At 42.8% G+C, this 23,281-nt stretch overlaps 1 protein-coding gene across 1 annotated transcript in view; it reads right to left on the bottom strand.

The window, feature by feature from the left end:
* Positions 1-13,867, bottom strand: part of LOC139268098 (metalloprotease TIKI2-like) — a 184,360-nt gene extending 170,493 nt beyond the window's left edge. Inside the window, exon 1 of the mRNA XM_070886111.1 lies at positions 13,753-13,867. Coding sequence (XP_070742212.1) covers positions 13,753-13,822 — 70 coding nt within the window. The 5' untranslated portion in view covers positions 13,823-13,867. The remainder of the gene's footprint in view (positions 1-13,752) is intronic.
* Between the last annotated feature and the right edge of the window lie 9,414 nt (positions 13,868-23,281).

Below are 23,281 nucleotides of genomic sequence, written 5' to 3'. Positions count from 1 at the left end.
CCTACCGATTGAGCAAGAATTGTTCATGCTTAGTTAAAACTAGCCCCTTAACCATTATACAATTTGCCTTCACACGTGAGCTGTCACAATGCTAGGGCACAGAGCACTCTAAAGACACAATGGCTAAGACATTGGAGCGTGCACCCACCTAATGCAGGACCAAAGCAAATTGGTCTGCCGGTCCCATTAGGATACTGTAGTACCAGCGAGCTGTAGGTGCCTTTGGAAGTTCCAGGGGCAGCTTGCCAGTTGAGGGGAGGGGAGTGGGGCCAGGGGGCTGGGGGAAGATGGTCCAGCTCAGACGTAGGAAGAGGGAAAGGCTAGACATGTCCAATTTACTTTTGCCATACACCGTATGATTCCCGGTTTCTTTGTTATAGATTTTAAGCAAAATTGATTTATTTGTTTCCTTAAAATTCATTCTAGTACATGCTGATGAAGGAGTTAAATGACAGATTTACTGCAATGTCAGCTCCTTGGCAAACTTGAAGCAAAACATAGGAGTGCAATCCAGATAAATTATCAATGTGGTTACAGTGTCTGAGGCAACCAGGTTTCAACAACAATCAGCTGAACTCTCAAAGCCTGCTGGTGCCACACAAGCTGTCTTGTGTGGATTACACCCGTATTTGCAACAGATAAATCTCTGTGATACATGGACTGGTGCTTTAAGTAAAATAATTAGTTGCCATAAGTAAAACCACTAAAACATTAGTAATTTATTTTTCCATGTAGTTTATTCTGCCAATATTTTTCCATCTTTCCTGTCCGCCTGAAGATATTGTAATCCTTCCTAAGTACCATTCAGTGGCCACTGTGTAATATCAGGTCCAATTGCAAGCTTTGACAGCAAGGACTGGTGCATTATTCAACCACAGGGGGCATCATGGTCAAGCCTGATCTTGTCGTCATCTGAGATCCTCACACATGCACCATCCAGCAAGGGTCACTGTCCAGTGATTCGTAACAAACCCTCACACGGGAAACCTGGGGAGTTTTACCTCGCAACGAATCAATCCCTTCGAAAGACTAGACTTGTTAAAATTGAGGAACTGATTTTTTTTAAAGTCGTAGCTGGGGACTTAGTTTAAATCTTTTGAGTATTGGCAGAGTCAACACTCCTGGGAGCTCTGTTAATGTTAAAATGTAACTGTCATTTGGATGCACGTGAGCAATGCTCCCTGAATGCAGCTTCGCCCTGTTTCAGAGCACATGGAGGTGGTTATTTAACTTGGATTCGCCAGCAGCTCATTGCTCTCAGCAAATACCAGTATAAATACTTCATTTTTCACTTTAGAACCATCACAATAGTAGACATTTTGTTTGTAAGTGGCCGTCGATCAGATAAAACATTTTGGTAAAATTACTGAATTTTCCTTTAATTTAAGAAAAACATTTCCTTCCAGGGTAATTGACTGACTGAAGTTAACTACACTGCTGCCTCAGCCAACAATCCTCTTTGTACATTAAACTGCAAAGGATCACACCCCAATGTTTCAGCCCACTTTGATGGTTCCTTTTGTTTGTGTTGGTTTAGAAACATATTAGAAGCCAAAATATTTTTCTTGGAGCAGTAAACAGAATCCCAATTATTGACAACGTGCGGTGAATATAATAGTCCATTAGCCCTTAAAGGAATGGTGTGGGCCTTGAATAAAGTAAAGACGACAATCTTCTCTGTTTGCAGGCACGGCATATGTGATGATCTCATCATATTATTGATTACACAAATTGGATTAAATATATTTTAGAAACACAAATGGGAAAAGTGATGCTGAAGAAGGCAAGGGAACTATATGCCGATAAAGAACCGTTGGCAACAAGGGCTATAAAAAAAGGTGAGGTTCACACCTCCATTGGAATTAGGAACTGACTTCCTCGGCTTCAAAAGCAGCCAATGAAAGTAAAACAGGACACCTTCCCATTTTCCTTCTGATGTGCACAACCGACACTGATAAAATATAAAAAGGAACAAGGAGTGCTCATAGAAACATAGAAACATAGAAATTTACAGTGCAGAAGGCCATTTCGGCCCATCACGTCCGCGCCGGCCGACAAAGAGCTGCACGGCCCTTGGTCAGCAGCCCTAAAGGTTACATATAAATCTATGAACAATGACGGAAAGGCAAAGAGCACCAGCCCAACCAGTCTGCCTCACACCACTGCAACACCCCTTATACTGAAAACATCTACACTCCACCCCAACCAGAGCCATGTGATCTCCCGGGAGAGGCAAAAACCAAATAAAAACCCAGGCCAATTTAGTGAGAAAAAATCTGGGAAAATTCCTCTCCGACCCATCCAGGCGATCGACACTAGTCCAGGTGATCACCCTGGCCGTACTCTATTCTCTGCAGTACATACCATTATATCTGCTCCGTCCAACAAACGGTCATCCAGTCTAATCCCAATTACCAGCTCTAGGTCCATAACCCTGCAGGTTACTGCACTTTAAGTGCCCATCCAACCATTTCTTAAAAGGGATGAGGATTCCTACATCCACCACTCTTCCAGGCATCGAGTTCAGATCCCCACAACCCTCTGAGTAAAAAAGCCACCCCTCAAATCCCCTCTAAACGTTCCGCTAACCACCTTAAAACTATACCCCCTCGTAATAGACCCCTCCACCAATGGAAATAGACTCTTACTATCCACTATGTCCAGGCCCCTCAATATTTTGTACACCTCGATGAGGTCTCCTCTCAACCGCATCTGTTCCAATGAGAACAAACCCAACCTATCCAATCTCTCCTCATAACTAAGATTCTCCATTCCAGGCAGCATCCTAGTAAATCTCCTTTGCACCCTCTCTAGTGCAATCACGTTCTTCCGATAATACAGCGACCAGAACTGCACACAGTACTCCAGCTGTGACCTAACCAAAGTATTATACAATTTAAGCATAACCTCCCTGCTCTTATATTCTATGCCTCGGCCAATAAAGGCAAGCATTCCGTATGCCTTCTTAACCACCTTATCCACCTGGTCTGCTACTTTCAGGGATCTGTGGACAAGCACTCCAAGGTCTCTTTGTTCATCTACACTATTAAGTGGCCTACCGCTTAATGTGCATACCCTTTCCTTATTAGCCCTCCCAAAGTGTATCACCTCACACTTCTCCAAATTAAATTCCATTTGCCACTGCTCTGCTCACCTGACGAGTAGATTGATATCCTCCTGCAGCCCATGACTTTCCTCTTCATTATCAACCACACAGCCAATTTTAGTGTCATCTGCAAACTTCTTAATCATATTCCCTATACTCAAATCTAAATCATTGATATATAACACAAAAAGCAAGGGACCCAGTACTGAACCCTGCAGAACCCCACTGGAAACATCCTTCCAGTCACAAAAACATCCATCAATCATTACCCTTTGCTTCCTACCTCCAAGCCAATTTTGGATCCAATTTGCCACTTTGCCCTGTATCCCATGGGCTTTAGCCTTCATGACCAGTCTACCATATGGGACCTTATCAAAAGCCTTGCTAAATTCCATATATACGACACCGTACGCACTACCCTCATCGACTCTCTTAGTTACCGCCTCAAAAAATTCAATCAGGTTAGTCAAACACAATCTTCCCCTAACAAATCCGTTCTGACTGTCCCCAATTATTCCTTGCTTTTCCAAATGTAGATTTATCCTGTCTTTCAGGATTTTTTCCAATAGTTTTCCCTCCACTGAGGTTAGGCTGACAGGCCTGTAATTACTCGGCCTATCCCTTTTTCCCTTCTTAAACAAGGGTACTACATTACCAGTCCTCCAATCCTCCGGCACCATGCCCAGATCCAAAGAGGACTGAAAAATGATGGTCAAGGCCTCTGCTATTTCCTCCTTTACTTCACTCAACAGCCTGGGATGCATTTCATCCAGGCCTGGGGACTTATCTACTTTCAAAGCTGCTAAACCCCTTCATACTTCCTCTCTCACTATATTTATTTCATCCAGAATATCACACTCCTCCTTGAAAGCAGTATCTGCTTGAATGTTGCTCTCCCGCCAATCTATCATGAACATAATAATCCCTGCTCAGCACAGTCTAGGCATTTTTGCAACACATATAAGTGCAACCAACTGCAGACACGCAGGTCTCCCTCTGTTAGCTATGCTCCTTAGTGTAAACAAGCCATGGTCTCTTAACCCGACGGCATGGTGCACCAAAAATAATGAGTCTACAATTCTGTCCTTGGGATAAGACAGCTGGTTGTAGTTATATAAATATGGAGAGTCACACCTGAGCTTTTACTTACTCTGGGTTACAGTAGAAAAAAAAATAAAAACATGCCTACTGACCCCAGCCCAAATGCAAAAGGAGAGAAGTGGCATATAATTGTTCTCCCAACACAGGATATAGTATCAAGTAAAATATAAAACATCCCACTTTTCCACTTTATGTAGCCCTCATCTCACCCATGAGAGACAGCAACATTTTAAGGATTTCATGATTGTTAAGTGACAAAGCTTCCAGACTCAAAGGGACAACTGAAATATTCCTCAGGCTGTACATGTTATTATGCTGCCTTTTTCAACTTTGTTTCCTGTAAGCCTAATTTGGTGGATACAGAAAGGCTTAACCATTATGCAACAAACAAAAGCAAAATAGCAATCATAAAGTCGTCAAAAATCATTTGTTCTGTTAACATATACAATTTTTTATATACAAAAAATGCAATTAATCATTCTTTAGATGTAGTATTTACAGCCTCAAGGCTGCTCAGTGACAACTGTTTTGCCTATCATAATAAACTCAGACATCATAGTAATTAAGCCATTTAGGTGCTGAAATATTTGTCTTTTAAGTAGTGAGGAAGATAACTGTGCAATCAAGTGCTATTAACAAACAGGAAGTATCAGAATTAAAACCACTTTCCAGCACAGGAAACATGGAGTACTTTGTAGTCAGACTGAAGGGATTCACCAAGAAGCTGCCTCCAACTATCTATGTGTCACTGTCTGCGGCAGTGCTAAGTGAAGAATTAGTTTAATAATAAGTTACCAGTGTGGGCAATGGAAAGTAAATTGGTAACACTTGTTTTGATGGCACCACAAAATTTATACCATATTTATTTTTAAATAAAGATCAGTTTTAACTCCCCAAATGACTCATTTCATTATAATAACAGAAAATGCTGGAAATGCTCAGCAGCATCTGGGGCAAACAGAGTTAACGTTTCAGGTTGATAACCTTTCATCAGAACTGGAAAAAGTTAGAGATGCAAAAGGTTTTGAACAAGTACAGAGGCTGGGAAAGGGGGTTTGACGAGGTAGAGCAAAGGGGAAGGTTTGTTTTAGAGTGGAAGGCAGGAGTGATTACATGACAAAAGGGATGATGATGCAAGGCAAAGGGTGATGGTATTAGGACAATAAAAGAACGGAGTGATTATTTGCAACAACTTTGTGTCCTTCTGCGCAGTGCGCACATGACGCCGCCCCCTTTTTGCGCATGCGTACTTGATCTGCTCACACATGCACAGTGTGACATACGAGGAAGCCGGAAGTGGGACCAAACCCATGACCCGTGTGGAGCTCACCGCCACTGGAGCTGCTTCTAGAGCTTTTGGATTATCTCCAGGACTTTTGCTTAAAATATCGCTGTGATTATCTACGCGAACATTTTCGCGTCCTTCTGTGGGAGAGAAAACATCAGAGAGACTGGGGAAGAGAGAGAGACTGGAGGAAGCGAGAGAGAGAGACTGGGGGCGAGAGAGAGACTGGGGAGAGAGAGAGGGAGAGAGAAACTGGAGGGAGAGAGAGAGAGAGACTGGAAGGAGAGAGAGAGAGAGAGAGAGAGAGAGAGAGAGAGAGAGAGACTGGGGAGAGAGAGAGACTGGGGAGAGAGAGAGACTGGGGAGAGAGAGAGGGAGAGAGAAACTGGAGGGAGAGAGAGAGAGAGACTGGAAGGAGAGAGAGAGAGAGAGAGAGAGAGACTGGGGAGAGAGAGAGGGAGAGAGAAACTGGAGGGAGAGAGAGAGAGAGAGACTTGGGGGAGAGAGAGAGAGACTGGAGGGAGCGAGAGAGAGAGAGACTGGAGAAAGAGAGAGAGAGACTTGGGGGAGAGAGTGGGGCAGAGAGAGAGAGAGACTGGGAGAGGGAGAGACTGAGGTAGAGAAAGACTCATAACACATAAGAAATAGGAGTAGGAGTAGGCCATCTGGCCCCTTGAGCCTGCTCCGCCATTCAATAAGATCATGGCTGATCTGATCTTGGCCTCAACTACACTTTCCTGCTCTCTCCCCAGAACCCTTAACTCCCTTATCATTCAAAAATATGTCTATCTCCACCTTAAATATATTCAATAACCCAGCCTCCAGTTCCCTGGGGTAGAGAATTCCAAAGATTCATGACCCTCTGAGAGAAGAAATTCTTCCTCACTTCCGTTTTAAACGGGCGATCCCTTATCCTGAAACTATGCCCCCTAGTTCTTGATTCCCCCCACGAGGGAATCTACCCTATCAAACCACCTCAAAATCTTATACGTTTCAATAAGATCACCTCTCAGAGAGTAGGGATAAATGGTTCATTCTCGGGTTGGCAATCAGTAACCAGTGGGGTGCCACAGGGATCAGTGCTGGGATCCCAACCATTTACAATCTATATTAATGACTTGGAGGAAGGGACTGAGTGTAACATAGCCTAGTTTGCCGACGATACAAAGATGGGAGGAAAAGCAATGTGTGAGGCGAACACATAAAATCTGCAAAAGGACATAGACAGGCTAAGTGAGTGGGCAAAAATTTGGCAGATGGAGTATAATGTTGAAAAATGTGAGGTCATGCACTTTGGCAGAAAAAAATAAAAGAGCAAGTTATTATTTAAATGGAGAAAGATTGCAAAGTGCTGCAGTACAGCGGAACCTGGGGGTACTTGTGCATGAAACACAAAAGGATAGTATGCAAGTGATCAGGAAGGCCAATGGAATCTTGGCTTTTATTGCAAAGGGGATGGAATATAAAAGCAGGGAAGTCTTGCTACAGTTGTACAGGGTATTGGTGAGGCCACACCTGGAATACTGCGTACAGTTTTGGTTTCCATATTTATGAAAGGATATACTTGCTTTGGAGGCAGTTCAGAGAAGGTTCGCAAGGTTGATTCCAGAGATGAGGGGGTTGACTTATGAGGAAAGGTTGAGTAGGTTGGGCCTCTACTCATTTGAATTCTGAAGAATGAGAGGTGATCTTATCGAAACATAGAAGATTATGAGGGGGCTTGACAAGGTGAATGCAGAGAGGATGTTTCCGCTGATAGGGGAGAATAGAACTAGAGGACATAATCTTAGAATAAGAGGCCGCCCATTTAAAACTGAGATGAGGAGAAATTTCTTCTCTCAGAGGGTTGTGGATCTGTGGAATTCACTGCCTCAGAGAGCTGTGGAAGCTGGGACATTGAATAAATTTAAGACAGAAATAGACAGTTTCTTGAACGATAAGGGAATAAGGGATTATGGAGAGCGGGCAGGGAAGTGAACCTAAGTCCATGATCAGATCAGCCATGATCGTATTAAATGGCGGAGCAGGCTCGAGGGGCCGTATGGCCTTCTCCTGCTCCTATTTCTTATGTTCTATGTTCTTATTATATTCCATCTGCAAAATTTTTGACCAAGCACTTAGTCTATCGATATCCTTTTGCAGATTTTTTGCATCCTCCTCACAACTTGCTTTTCCACCTATCTTTCAATCGCCAAATTTGGCTCCATCACATTCAGTCCCTTCATCTAAGTCATTAATATAGATAGTAAATAGTTGAGGGCCCAGCACTGTTCCCTGTGGCAGCCCACTAGCTACAGTTTGCCAACCTGACAATGACCCATTTATCCCGACTCTCTGTTTTCTATTAGTTAGCCAATCCTCTATCCAATCCTTTGGAGAGAGAGAGACTGGGGGGAGAGACAGATACTGAGGGAAGAGACACTGCGGAGAGAGAGAGAAAGGGAGACTGAGGGAAGAGAGAGAGACTGGAGGGAGAGAAGGAGACTGGGGGGGAGAGAGGGAGACTGGGGAGAGAGACCGTGGAGAACTGGGGTTGAGAGAGAGTGCGGCAGAGAGACCGGCGGAGAAAGACTGGGGCAGAGAGGGAGAGTGGGGGAAGAGAGAGAGGCCAAAATTGCCCACCGCCAGAAAGGAGGCGCAGCTACTGGTTTCAATGTGTTCTGGCCACCCCATGCATAGGGCGACTCAACCATCGAAATTCAGCACTTCGGGGATTTTTTGGAGCGGAGGGAAAGTGGGGGCCGGTTAGCTGCCAGTCATCATGCTGGCGCGTCACAACGGCTCTCCCCTTGAGTTGAAGGGGAGGGCCTCTGCGAACTCTGCAGCCACTTTAGTGACAAACACTGGGCCACCTGGGAAGGTTTCAGCTGGGCCAGTGGCCCGGCACCCAAGAGGCGGTGCCAGGCTGCCTGCTGGCGACCTGGCCAAACCCGCATGCATAATTGTCGGCCCAACCTGGCAGTTGGCCGACAAAAAAAATAACATGGCGGCTGCAGCAGTGCGCCCTCCCCTTTAAGGGCGGCCGCGCTGCCAAGCTACAGGGATTGTACTGACAGCAAAAGCTGCCGGGGACACCGATCGGTGGCGGGACCGCTCCCGTGTGGCAATTCCAGCAAAGGGGCAATTTCCCAAGATGCAATTTCGCAAAGGGGTCCCCGCCAGTCGGTAAGGGGTCGGTGCGTGAATTCCATGGCGGGAAAATGGGACAAGCGGTCCCCTACACCGCTCCAGAAGTAAACAAGGACAATTTCAAAAATGGCAGTCCCTCCACGGAGACTCGGTGGTTGTTTTGCGCCGCCCCTTGGCCACCGCTTTAGTCGGCCAGAGGCCTTATCGGAAGGGGCAATTTCAGCCCCAAAGAGACTGGGGGAGAGAGACTGGGGGAGAGAGGGGACGGGGAAGAGGGGATCAGAGGGGAGAGAGAGAGAGAGAGAGAGAGAGAGAGAGAGAGAAAGAGAGAAAGAGAGAGAGAGAGAGAGAGAGAGAGAGAGGGGGAACTCAAGGAAGATGGATCACGTTCTTTCCAACCCCATCCCCTTTATACCTGCATTACGTTCTCCCTCTAATCTCCAAACACCTGACTGATTTCTCGGAAAGCTCGTTGCATGTGTCACAAGTGACATCATTGGAGTGGATGAAATCAAGAAGTCACGGCACTGTCACTATTCACTTCATATCCAATAAACCACGCATAATGCCCCATCTATGGCGCGGCGGGGGCGGGGGGGGGGTCAGGAACGTGGGCTGGAATAGGGTCAGGAACTTGGGTGGCAGAGGATGGGGGGGGGGTCTTAATCTGTGAGGGTGCACTCTCCTGTCTGGAGTCGGCAGTCAGAATGGCTTGAATTACACTTTGCAAAGTCACTGATTATGTCGGCAGGATGGTTCTATTTACACATTCCAGAGAAACTGCTGGGTGTGACTTATCCTCCAAGAGAACCAATCAGAAATCAGATCATTTGATCAAGGGGACCCAATCAGAGTATTTTTCTGTTGCAAATAAACGCATTCATAAAAGAAACAAAAGATGAGTCTAGAGGAGCTGAAAATTGCAAAAGCAGAATAATTACCAGCAACTGCTCTCCCCATCCCCTCTTTACCCCAGTCTCTCTCTCCCCCCCCCAATGGCTATGTTCTGAAATTATGGAACTCAGTGTTGTGTCTGCAAGGCTGCAAAGTGCCTAAAGATGAGGTGCTGTTCCTCAAGCTTCTGTTGAGTTTCATTGGGGCAGCATAGGAGGCCGAGGACAGAGAGGTCAGAGTGGGAATGGTGCGGAGGATTAAAATGGCAGGAGACTGGAAACTCAGGGTCATGCTTGCGGACTGAATGGAGGTATTGTGCAAAACAATCACCCAATCAGCGTTTGGTCTCTCCAGTGTAAAGGAGACCATATTGTGAGCAGTGAATACAGTATATTAAATTGAAAGAAGTACAAGTAAATTACAGTTTCACCTGAAAGGAATATTTGGGGCCTTGTACGATGGGAAGGGAGAAGGTAAAAGGGCAGGTGTCTCGTCTCCTGCACTTGCACAGGAAGGTGCCGTGAGATGGCGGCGGGGTGTTGGAGGTGATTGAGGAGTTGATCAGGGTGCTGCGGAGGGAGTGATCCCTTCGGAATGCTGAAAGGGGAGTGGAGGGGAAGATGTGATTAGTGGTGGGATCATGCTGGATGTAGCGGAAATGGGGGAGAATGATGAACGAATTCCAAAGATAATCTTTTGTGGTGAAGTCACAACTGGGAAGCAATTTTGTGATGGTCAGCAAAAGAGATATAAAAACTGCTTAAAAACTGCTCTGAAACAATGCCAAATAGATGTCCATAAGATAAAAAAGCATGGCAAAAAAATCATCCATGAAACCTCCAATTACGAGGCCCATCACATTGCTGATGCTGAATGTAAACGCCACCTGAAAATCAAGATTCCCCAACATGGTGTATCCAGGATCCACTGGTCACTTATTCCAAGCAAAAAGAGGTCTCATCGGTCACCAAAGGACTCGCTGTAAAAAATGAGATGACAAGTCATCCCAGTCTCCCGTTACTAATCAGTGGTCTCTGCTTTCATTCTCTCTCCTTCCTCTTTTGTTTTCCTTCCCTTTGATCTTCCTGATCACAATTTTCTCAGTTTTGTACCGTCACCCATGGCGAACTGGGTTGAGACTAGAATGTCCATTTGCCAAGTCCAAAACCAGTTAGGCTCATAACAGAGGATGGGAGCTGCTGTTTACTTAGCTGATTTGAAAATTAATTGAGTGCATCTACATCACAAGACACGTGGAAAATGCACTGCTGTTATTAAAAAAAAACAGATGTTTGATTTGTGGTTTACATTTTATAAATTACCAGTCAAGCCACTAAAAGTTAGACCATACCGTCCAATTTTGCACAGTTTGTAACTCTAGTTGAGACTGCCCAAACTCATTTCACATAAAAAGCCTGTTCTACCGTCATCCTATCAGTTATACTGCATTTCAATTCATGCCCCAGAGTTGAAGGCACAGTTCACCAGTCACCTGCAATTTTTCTGTAATATCCTGATCCACAGATATTGACTTTGCGTACCAAGAAAAACAAAATGGTTTCATGCCTCACCACTATCATTAAGTATCGCTGTCAAAAAGTATGTTTCCCATTTTCTCTAGGACAGTATGTTCTATACAGAAAGAACCAGGTGTCTTACACAAATGTCTCCAATCTTCTAGAATTTCTTAAAACGTGCACAAAACTTGCCTTTTCAAAAAGATATTTGAGATGTGGAGGGAATGTCAAATGAACTTTCAACACCATCAGAAAATTCCCTGCCCCTCTTAAATCTTTGCAGCTTCAATTGAAAGTCTCTCTTTTTATTAAGTAACACGTGCCTTCTGGGTATTAATCTTCTCCATCTCTTTCAATGTTATCATTTATCAAACGCCTACTGCAAGCTGGAATTGTGCCCCAGTGAAATAGTAATTGATGTGTTTACAGGAATCAACATTTATTTTAAAATACCCATCTGACTTGAGTCTGAGAATCAATGCCCTTCCCTATTTTTCTGAAGCATAATGTTAGGAAACATACATTCTTTATTACAAGATTTTATGAAAATATAATTCAAATAGTTATTTTAAAACATGTCTAGCAAACACAGTTTCCTGTCTGACAACAGCTTGTGAAAAAAAATATGGAAATGCTAACATTGGCCCCAGTGCCAGTCAGTTAAACATTCTGTAACTCAAGTGACAGCCCTGAAAAAGCCCTAATAAATATTTGTGTTGGTTCACATCCGGAGTCCCTCCCACACAGTTATGTTTTTTGGCAATATTTTCAACTTTCAAAATGTTTTAATTTATGAAGTGTTGGTTCCAATGTTGCATTTCAATGAAATATGGAGACCTCAAATGTCATTATTACATTGGTGTACTCATTTGGATTAGAAAATATACAGGACAGTGACTGCACTGCACAAGTACACTGTAAATTAACTAGGCCCATTTCCCGAGGGCAGGGTGGGTTAAAATTCCCCTCATTGCCTCTGGAAGTGTTTAGGCCCACTTCTTTGACAGTAATGCCCAAGCAGCAACAAAAATAGCCACCTCCAGAGGCATCAGCTGGCATTTTCCTACTGTGGGTAGCTGAATGCAGACCTTGCTCCCCCGATACAGTCGCATGATTGACCTATATGGACCTTCCCCCAGTCAACAGAGAATGTGCACGAGCAGAAATTAAAGTCCCAATTTAAATTTGCTGCAATCTATCTGTTGCCACTGGCCCTATGGAGTTTCCCTCGTAACATAAATTATGCAGATTCATACATGCTGGCAACTGAAACTATGATAGAACTATAGCAAGCAGCAGTGCTTCCATCATATAAATGTAGTACCAGGTAAGAGGGAGTGCTTTTTTTGATTTTTGCTCACTCTTAATATCGTACATGAACTAAAGTACTTTCCATTCAAAATTCTCATTGCTGAGACATGTGCATTCCACACTTATCATAAATGTACTCTAGTTTTTATTGAAAAAAGTAATGCTGGTAATTGCTTATTCTTCCTACCTCTTGCATTTCTTTCTAAAGTCACTTAATTAATATTAATGGGGAACCACAAGCTTCATTTCCTCCCCATGTCACGAGACAGGAAAATCCCTGAATGACTTGCAAAGGGAAACATTTCATCCGTCATCAGCATTTCTTTCTGAAATTTGGAGCCAAATTTCCCACAAGCAGACCAGAGTTTCAGAAAGTAGCAGCTGAACACACAACAGAATCTTTGGGGCAACTGAGAGGATGAATATATTGATGTACAGCAAATCATCTCCAAATCAATGAGGTTTACCTTGTGGCTTATAGAAATGCTATTGCTCAGAGAAATCTATCTAGCTCACATCATTGAGAAGGATGAGGAAGAGAGGTATTAGCATAACAACTTGGAACATCTTCAACTGTTACCAATAGCAACAGTGGTGTCCAACATAGCAGCAAACTGCAGATCACCACTACTGCTCTGGGAATTAATTATTACACCATTCACAGAGAAGGAAGTCTGTTAAGTGCAAATTCTCTGTGGAAAGGTGTTTGGCAAACATATTATGTGAATAGTATTGAAATAGAGTATTGCGTCACTTGCATGTGGCATAATCACAATGAATGTTGTGGGACTCTTCCCAAATTTTTCATGAAGATGGTGCACTTTAAACAGACTTTGCACTTATTAGTGGGCAAGGATTGGCCTATTTGAACCAAACCAAATCTCAATTCATTTCAATTCCAAGTGAACAATCAAACTATTCCTCTCTGTTAAATAAAATGTTTTCTTTCAATTCAAATGAATCAACCTCAAAAAAGTAATTCAATTTGAATGAGAACTAGAATTAACTAATAGATATTGTCCTACTTTTTGAACATTTCTGTGTAGCGTTTATGGGTTCTTCCACTTAAAACTTTTGTCCATCTGCATCGGTTATATGATCAATGACTAACAGTGAAAAGCAAAATTCCTGGCCAAGGCTTTCTTTCTTTTTAACAAATTAAAATTTAAGAGCCCAAGATTCTGATTCTTTAAAAATGATCTGATTGAAAAGATGACCAATGAATCAAAGTTTGCTACCATGTTTAACACTGCCGTGAAAGTGGGCTTGTTTAAAGCGAAGGACTTTTGGTTTCTACGCCACCAATTCCTGACAACACATCTTTAATGGCTGCCGGATAAAATGACAAAGTGCTTTATACTATCTGGATGAGGCAAGGCCCCTGAGGAACAAGGGATCACTCTACATACCTGCTCCAAATGCAAAGAAAAAGCTTTTATCTGGGTTTGCCTCCAGAAGTGCTGTCACCCTTTTGCCCATTCTTTCATTCCTCTTGTAGATTAACTCCTGGCGGAAATAGTTGTCTATCTCCTGAGCTGTCACCTGCTCATGCGGCGGGAGGGTGGTGTTGATAAAGTTAGGCAGCTGCGAGAAGAACAAGCCAAGTGATTATTATTCTAAGAACGGCTCCTAGATATGTATGACATAGGATTACAGAATCTCATGCTTTACTGTCAAGATAAGACAGATTTATTTAAATTTTGAGGTGCAAGAATCTCTCAGCTGTTAAACCATACTGATAAACCAGGCAAGCTCCAAGCTTGGTTGAATTTCAGACTTATTTTTGTTTTGTACATACTTTCTGAAAAACAGAATATTGTTTGATCATCAATATATAGACGGGGAAGGTTCCCCAATGGTTCAACAAGTTTATTCATTCAGTAAAGTATCTCTGAATCGACTCCTTGCTTGTACTGAGTTAGCAGATCTCAGTTGCCATAGTGATTAGAGGCGCTACATTTGGCCCTTTCTGGCAGTATGTGACTGTGTGTGGTCATTGGTTGAGGACAGGATCGGTCTTGGCTTTGATACTCCCTGTAGTCTAATAGCTGTGACTCTCAAGGCTCTCACCCTGGCAAGTTACCAGGTGAGGTAGGGTGACCAACATCTATTATACTGAACCACAACAAGCAGTCAAACAGGAGAACATTGGAGACAAAAGAATAAAAAAACAAAGCATTGCATGCCGGATGTAAGCAGTCCAGCGAATACAGGGAAGTGGGGGTGACCATCCTTGGCAAATTCACATTTTGTTGGCCTCTGACTCCTGTCAGTTAAATTGGGGCCAAACTTCCTGAGATTCTCACAGGAGAGGAACCTTATTTCTGGAAGGGTCCCGCGAATCAGTCTATTTTCTGCTCCTGTTCACATTCCTTTGGTGCATCTGATTTAAACTTCATGGGCCTGGAGCTTTGGAGACTTATGCTATCAATGCTGCTATTAGGGATATAATCCCGAATCCAGCAGTAGTAGAAATGCTCCAGGCCCTTGAAATTCAAATCAAAAAAGCAACGGAGTCTGAATAGCAGCAACCATCAACACAGGAGACAATGTGATCTTAGGGCACTCAGAGTCAGCTTAACATAGTATTATATAGTATTTACAGCAGACAAACAGGCCATCCGGCCCAACAGGTCCAAGCCGGTGTTTATGCCCCACATCTCCTCCCACCCTTCTTCATCTAACCCCGTTCACATATCCTTCTATTCCTTTCTCCCTCATGTGTTTATCTAGCTTCCCCTTCAAAGCATCTATGCTAGTCATCTCAACGAGACAAGTTCCACATTCTAACCACTCTTTGGGTAAATAAGTTTCTCCTGAATGCCCTATTGGATTTATTAGTAAATGTGTTACATTTATGGCTGCTAGTTCTCGTCTGCCCCACAAATGGCAACATCTTCTCTACGTCTACCATATCAAACCCTTTCATAATCTTAACGACCTCTGTCAGGTCAACTCTCAGACCTTCTCGAGAAAAGAGCCCAGCCTGTTCATAGCTTTATGGGGAATGCAGCAGCCCTGAAGCACTCAAGAGCTGGGATTCTGGGGGCAAGTTCAGACCTGGGGCACTTAAAGCCACCATTGTGGAGGAGTGTGGTCTGGAGTACTAAGAGCTGGCGTCCTGGGGAAGGTATAGGTTAGAACACTCAGAGCTGGCATCGGGGGAAGACCATAGGTGTAGAGCACTCAGAGCTTGCATCCCGGAGGAGGGTACAGATTAGAACACTTGGAGCTGGCATTGGGTGAAGACCATAGATCCGCAGTACTTAGACCTGGCCTCCCAGGGTGAGTGCCGGTATGGAGTCCTCTGAGCCAGCATCTGATGCGGAGTTTAAATCAGGCCGGTACTTTCTGTACAGTAAAATGCTCATTAAATTCTCTCGCAATTATTCTGACATTTCAAAAATATTAGATTCTATCAGCAGCATTGTTCTTTAATTTAATATTGATGCCTAATGACACACTTGGATACATACTAATAATTCACTCCTATCTCATTCTGCATGGCTCCAGTACAAATCCTGTATATAGGAAAAAATGATTATGTAAGCAAACCCAAAATCTGATGGAATTTTGGGGATAGTGTCTTAAGGCATCAGTTCCCTGAATGTTTTTGCTCATGGGGCTTACTGTGCCCACCTACTACCATTCTAAGCAAATGAGCAGACCAGGAGTCATTTCAGTGAAGTGGATACAGTGCCTCTAACTTTTTGTAATGAAAAAACAACCCTGGGTATTAACTCCACCAACTGAATGTACAAGAGTTATGTTTTAAACAACATGTTGTACCTCTATGAGCTTCTTATAGGCTCAATATTATTAAAGCCAAATAACAACTACTTGCTTTTCTACAGTGCTCTTCACATACAGGTCTCAACTCTCCATAATATTTGGAGCAAGGCCAGCATTTATTGCCCATCCCTAATTGCTCTTGAGAAGGTTGCAGTGAGCTGTCTTCTTGAACCACTGCAGTCTTTGTGGTGAAGGCACTCCCACAGTGCTGACTTTGTCGTAGCGGTTTGGTACAACTGAGTGGCTTGCTAGACCATATCAGAGGGCAATTAAGAATCAACCACATTACTGTGGGTTTGGCCCAGACCAGGTAAGGATGGCAGATTTCCTTCCCGAAAGGACATTAGTGAACCAGATGGATTTTTATGACAATCCAGTAGTGATTGCCATTACTGATACTAGCCTTTTATTATTACAGATTTATTTAATTAATTGAATTTAAATTCCCCAGTTGCTGTGGTGGGATTTGAACGCATGTCTCACAGATTATTAGTCTAGGGCACTAGATTACTAGTCTAGTAACATAACCACTATGCTACCGCACCCCGTACCACTATTGCTTAGAGTCCTGCTGCTACTCCAGTTAAAACACATCCAGAGGACAGGACTTTTAAATCAACATGAAGACCACCAGCATGCAAATCACAGCCTCTGGCAAGAATAAATAAAAATGTTAATCTTGTTAAAAATTTCAGAAAGCATGTTTTTGAGAAGCTGGTGGCCGGATTCTGCAATCACAGTGATGAGTGGCATCTGTCATAAATGTGGGCATAGGGATTTATAATGGGAAAAAGTTAAAAAGTTAAAATACACATGGCAACAGCAAATCCAAGTTGTGCAGACAGGAAGTGTGTGCAGATATAAGATATTAGTATATTATAGATTGCTAGATGGGGAAGGATTTTTATAATGCTAGATTATGCTAAATTGTGATAAGTTGTCAGTTTCTAAATTGACTTTCCGTCAGGTAGGAGCTATTGCGGGGGGAGGTGGGAGAGCAGATCGCGGGGAGGAGGAGGCCGGGAGAACAGATTAGGCTAGAATTTTTTATGGGGCCAAGATGAACTTAAATACTCCCCTTCCCCTACAAACATCTTTCAAAAAAGCAAAAACTTCGCATTTCTGATCAGTCAGCGGTATTCCCTTTAAGGACCGTTGGTTAGACTGTTCAATGCCGAGAGTATTGCGCACGGTTTTGGTCTCCATATTTAAGGAAGGATATACTTGCATTGGAGGCTGTTCAGAGAAGGTTCACTAGGTTGATTCCGGAGATGAGGGGGTTGAAATAGATTGAGTAGATTGGGCCTATACACATTGGAGATCAGAAGAATGAGAGGTGATCTTGTTGAAACATATAAGATAATGAGGGGGCTATACAAGATAGATGCAGAGAGAATATTTCCACTCATGAGGAAACTAAAACTAGGGGAAATAGTCTCAGAATAAGGGGCTGCCTATTTAAAATTGAGATGAGGAGAAATTTATTCTCTCAGAGGGTTGTAAATCTATGGAATTCTCTGCCCCAGAGAGCTGTGGAGGCTGGGTCATTGAATATATTTAAGGCGGAGATAGACAGATTTTCGATCGACAAGGGAGTAAAGGGTTATGCAGAGCGGGCGGGGAAGTGGAGCTGAGTCCATGATCAGATCGGCCATGATCTTATTGAATGGTGGAGCAGGCTCGAGGGGTCAAATGGCCTACTCCCGCTCCTATTTCTTATTTTCTTAAAATGCAATTTGCATACTCCTCCCATTTTTCCTCAAAATTTGCAACTGGCGTAGGATCGTGACTTTCATGATTAAACAGCTGCCTGCCTGTTTTGGACGTCAAAGCTGGGCACCAATAAATCAGGCAGGCAAATAGGTGTCCAAGATACCCACCAGGTTTTCCTTTGAATATCCCCACCGTCCAGTCCTTGTTCTCAAATATTTGTTCATATTATTTCTATCATGAGCCAACAAGTCACAATTAATTTGGAGATTTATATATACAACATTCTTTTCCTCATTACTGTTATGTCTATACCAGCTCAGATAAATTATTACTTTAAAAAGTTATCTATTGCATCAAGGAAAGTCAGTTTCTCCTTTCTCCCTCAGTGCTTTGGGCATTATACATTAACTTCCAGATTTTCTACCATTTCTTAAGTTTTTTTGACAATTTGTGACATGCCACACCTTCCCTAACAAAGCAACTTTCTTGTTGATTTATGCTGTAATGAACCACCTTCACCAAAAGAGGCGGATAATGATCGCAGTAAACCTTGTCACTCAATTAGCAAGTTGTTTCCTCAAGCTATTCTCATCAATTTTCCAGAAAAGTGCTTTAAAACACTTAAGAGCCAGACACCCCTTTCTTCATGATTTATAGCAGATAAAGTTATTATCATCCCATCAGACGACAAGATCAGCCGCAAAGGAATTACAGACACGAAGCTTACCCTTCACATCAATTACATATCAAAAGTACTTATCATGTTCCTTCACAATAATGTAATTAACTCATTTCATTTCATAATCTTTATCTACACAATGTTGAATTTGCAAATCTCCTGCTTATAATTATGCATATGACAGAAAGATTTACATTCATTTACAAAAATATTTATCTCAATGCACACAATTCCAAATGTTTCAACACTTCATTAGCAGGTTTTACACTTAAAATTGTCTTAATTATAGCAGGCTGCATGAATATTTGCGTATGATTAGCTCTGGGGTATTTTGAGTGTTTTATCTACATCCTATTTACCCCCTTTAACTATCACATACCCCACATCAATCGGTAAAATGATTTTAGTCTTCTACCTCTCCACAACTACCATAGTCCTTTAATGGCTCACAGGAAATTCCACTTCCATGATGACTTGAATCCCAGTCCAGGTTTTTGTTTGTTTTAGAAACAAACTTATTCTCCCAAGTTATTTTTTTGCCCAGTACCCACTAAATAATGTTCTGTGCTTCCAGCAATGCTGCTCTAAGCTGGCTACCGGAAGCTGTGCGAGAGGCTGGATGACGATCGAATCAATTGTTCCGATGTCAATCCCCTCATGGAGAAATGCAATGGATTTCTCACATTAGTGTGGATGTGATTAGGAACTCCGCAAAGCGAGACCACAAACCCACCTTCCACCTTTTCATAAATGGTGCTTCCTCATTTTATTTTGAAGATAGGAAATGTGTCTAATTATCCCCCTTTTTCTTTCTGCACAAGCTTATAGATTTATGCTGACCATGTGGTTGGACAGCTGAGATGCACCCAGCCTCCCATACATTTTTCAATTGATTGCAAGAGGACTGAAACAAGAGCCCTGTAAAGACTCCCCTTTTCAATCCAGTTCCTCCCCCAGCATCTCTGAGTAATACTACTGAGATCAGCAAAATGCAGTTCTGCTTTCAGTGCCACTACTGGTGGATTCAGGATTTTATTGGGCATAAAGTAGGCATAACAAATAGCAAAAAGTGGCAGAGCTCTATTACACATATCCTCAGTTCATTAGCATCATGTCCAATTTTGTGGCATGATTTTTAAGCATCCCAAGAAGTACTCACAGTTTTCCTGTGGGTGAAAATTAAGTGATGCATACAATTCCTGGCATTCACACTGGCACTGCTCCAGTTCATCTATTTGTCCATATAAATTAGGTATCTGGAATTGTTAGAGACTGTGCTGCTTCCGGAAGTGGATGTAAAATAAAATCAGATATATAATATATATATATATATATAAAGATTAGCGGAAGCGGGTATATGAGATCATTTCTGAAGCTTATTTCTTGTTTTCTTCTGGTTTCCACTTAGGAGCTTTAGAGCAAATTATAGTGGCACTGCCATTTTCTTTTAATCAGCGTGCTTAATGGATTTCTAAATGAGAATCCCCTTTTACTTTTATATAGAAGAGGAAGAGAAAAACACATTTTATTGTTTGGAAATTAAGAATGCAGTCATGCAGGCACTGGAACTACCTTCCGGGCAGGTAGTTCCAGACCATGACTGCATTCTTAATTTCCAAACATTAAAATTAGTTTTTCGTGATATATGCATGGAATGCATGTTTGTGCTTCCTGAGTGCACCATCAGGGAATCATAAGAATATGAATATAAGAACATAAGAACGTAAGAATTAGGAACAGGAGTAGGCCATCTAGCCCCTCGAGCCTGCTCCGCCATTCAACAAGATCATGGCTGATCTGGCCGTGGACTCAGCTCCACTTACCCGCTCACTCCCCATAACCCTTAATTCCCTTATTGGTTAAAAATCTATCTATCTGTGATTTGAATATATTCAATGAGTTAGCCTCAACTGCTTCCTTGAGCAGAGAATTCCACAGATTCACAACCCAATGAGTGAAGAAATTCCTTCTCAACTCGGTTTTAAATTGGCTTCCCCCGTATTTTGAGGCTGTGCCCCCTAGTTCTAGTCTCCCCGACCAGTGGAAACAACCTCTCTGCCTCTATCTTGTCTATCCCTTTCATTATTTAAAATGTTTCTATAAGATCACCCCTCATCCTTCTGAACTCCAACGAGTAAAGACCCAGTCTACTCAATCTATCATCATAAGGTAACCCCCTCATCTCCGGAATCAGCCTAGTGAATCGTCTCTGTATCCCCTCCAAAGTTAGTATATCCTACCTTAAGTAAGGTGACCAAAACTGCATGCAGTACTCCAGGTGCGGCCTCACCAATACCCTATACAGTTGCAGCAGGACCTCCCTGCTTTTGTACTCCATCCCTCTCGCAATGAAGGCCAACATTCCATTCGCCTTCCTGATTACCTGCAAACTAACTTTTTGGGATTCATGCACAAGGACCCCCAGGTCCCTCTGCACCGCAGCATGTTGTAATTTCTCCCCATTCAAATAATATTCCCTTTTACTGTTTTTTTTTCCAAGGTGGATGACCTCACATTTTCCGACATTGTATTCCAACTGCCAAACCTTAGCCCATTTGCTTAACCTATCTAAATCTCTTTGCAGCCGCTCTGTGTCCTCTACACAACCCGCTTTCCCACTAATCTTTGTGTCATCTGCAAATTTTGTTACACTACACTCTGTCCCCTCTTCCAGGTCATCTATGTATATTGTAAACAGTTGTGGTCCCAGCACCGATCCCTGTGGCACACCACTAACCACCGATTTCCAACTCGAAAAGACCCATTTATCCCAACTCTCTGCTTTCTGTAAGCCAGCCAATTCTCTATCCATGCTAATACATTTCCTCTGACTACGCGTACCTTTATCTTCTGCAGTAACCTTTTGTGTGGCACCTTATCGAATGCCTTTTGGAAATCTAAATACACCACATCCATCGGTACACCTCTATCCACCATGCTTGTTATATCCTCAAAGAATTCCAGTAAATTAGTTAAACATGATTCCCCCTTCTCATCTTCTAAGGGACCAACATTTACTTTAGTCACTCTTTTCCGTTTTATATATCGGTAAAAGCTTTTACTATCTGTTTTTATGTTTTGCGCAAGTTTACTTTCGTAATCTATCTTTCCTTTCTTTATTGCTTTCTTAGTCATTCTTTGCTGTCGTTTAAAATTTTCCCAATCTTCTAGTTTTCCACTAACCTTGACCACCTTTTACGCATGGGTTTTTAATTTGATACTCTCCTTTATTTCCTTGGTTATCCATGGCTGGGGGCAGGAGTAGGCCTTTCGGCCCCTCGAGCCTGCTCCACCATTCAATAAGATCATGGCTAATCTTTGACCTTGACTCCACTTTCCTACCCTATCCCCATATCCCTTGATTCCTCTACATTAAAACAAATCTATCTATCCCAGCCTTGAATATACTCAAAGACTCAGCATATCATCTCACTCTTATCCTGATACTATGCCCCCCAATTCTAGACTCTCCAGCCAGGGGAAACAATCTCTCAGCATCTTCCCCGTCAATCCCCTTCAGAATTTTATACATTTCAATGAGGTCACCTCTCATTCTTCTAAACTCCAGAGATTATAGGTCCAATCTACTCAATGTCTCCTCATAGGACAATCCTCTCCTCCCAGGAATCAATCTAGTGAACCTTCATTGCACCGCCTCTAAAGCAAGTACAGGTTGGACCTCTGTGCTCCGGCACCCTCGGGACCTGACTGGTGCCGAAACAGAGAATTTTCAGAACCGCTTACTGCTGTAGACAGCGCCTGGGCTCTTGAATCCCTCCGCCACGCTCCGGCTCAGGCTGCGAAACTTGGGCCTTGCTCTCTCTCTCCCAGTGTAGAAATCTCCCAGCACATTTATTAATTAACGTGCTAGTTTGGTGCTTTTTACAAAAATAAACCCTCCTCTCCCTCAGGCCCAGGGACTAATGCCTAACCACGGATGTTCCCAGACCAGAAAGTCCCGGACCAGAGATCCAATCTGTATATCCTTCCTTAAATATGGAGACCAAAATTGTGCACAGTACTCCAGGTGTGGTTTCACCAGCATCCTGCACAATTGTAGCAAGACTTCCTTACTCTTGTACTCCAACCCTCTAGGAATAAAGGCCAACATACATGTGGCCTTCCTAATTGCTTGCTGTACCTGCATGCTCTCTGTGTTTCTTGTACTAAGACACCTACCTCTTTCTGAACACCAACATTTAATAGTTTTTCACTGTTTAAAAAATATTGTGTTTTTCTATTCTTCCTACCAAAGTGAATAAACTCACTTCCCCACATTATACCCTATCTGCCACTCACTTAACCTGGTTATATCCCTTTGCAAGCTCTTTGCATCCTCCCCACAGCTTACTTTTCCTGCTAGCTTTGTATCATCAGCAAACTTGGCTACATTGCACTTGGTCCCTTCATCTAAGTCATTAATATAGATTGTAAATAACTGAGACCCTAGCATTGATCCTTGCGGCACCCCACTAGTGACAGCCTGCCAATCTAAAAATTACCCGTTTATCCCTACTCTTTTTTCTGTCTGGTAACCAACCCTTTATCTATGCTAATACATTACCCCTCCAACCCCATGTACCATTATCTTATTTACTTTTATGTGGCACCTTATCGAATGCCTTTTGAAAATCCAAATGTACTATATCCACTGGTTCCCCTTTATCTACCCTGCTAGTTGCATTCTCAACGGATACATGACTGGCACTCCCCACCCGCTAACAATCCATCGGGCACCTCCAGCAGGTCAGTGC

The sequence above is a fragment of the Pristiophorus japonicus genome, chromosome 8, assembly GCF_044704955.1.
Source record: "Pristiophorus japonicus isolate sPriJap1 chromosome 8, sPriJap1.hap1, whole genome shotgun sequence".
Classification (NCBI taxonomy): Eukaryota; Metazoa; Chordata; class Chondrichthyes; family Pristiophoridae; genus Pristiophorus; species Pristiophorus japonicus.
The sequence above is the reverse complement of the archived record's forward strand: the minus strand, read 5'-3'. Positions and strand labels throughout refer to the sequence as shown.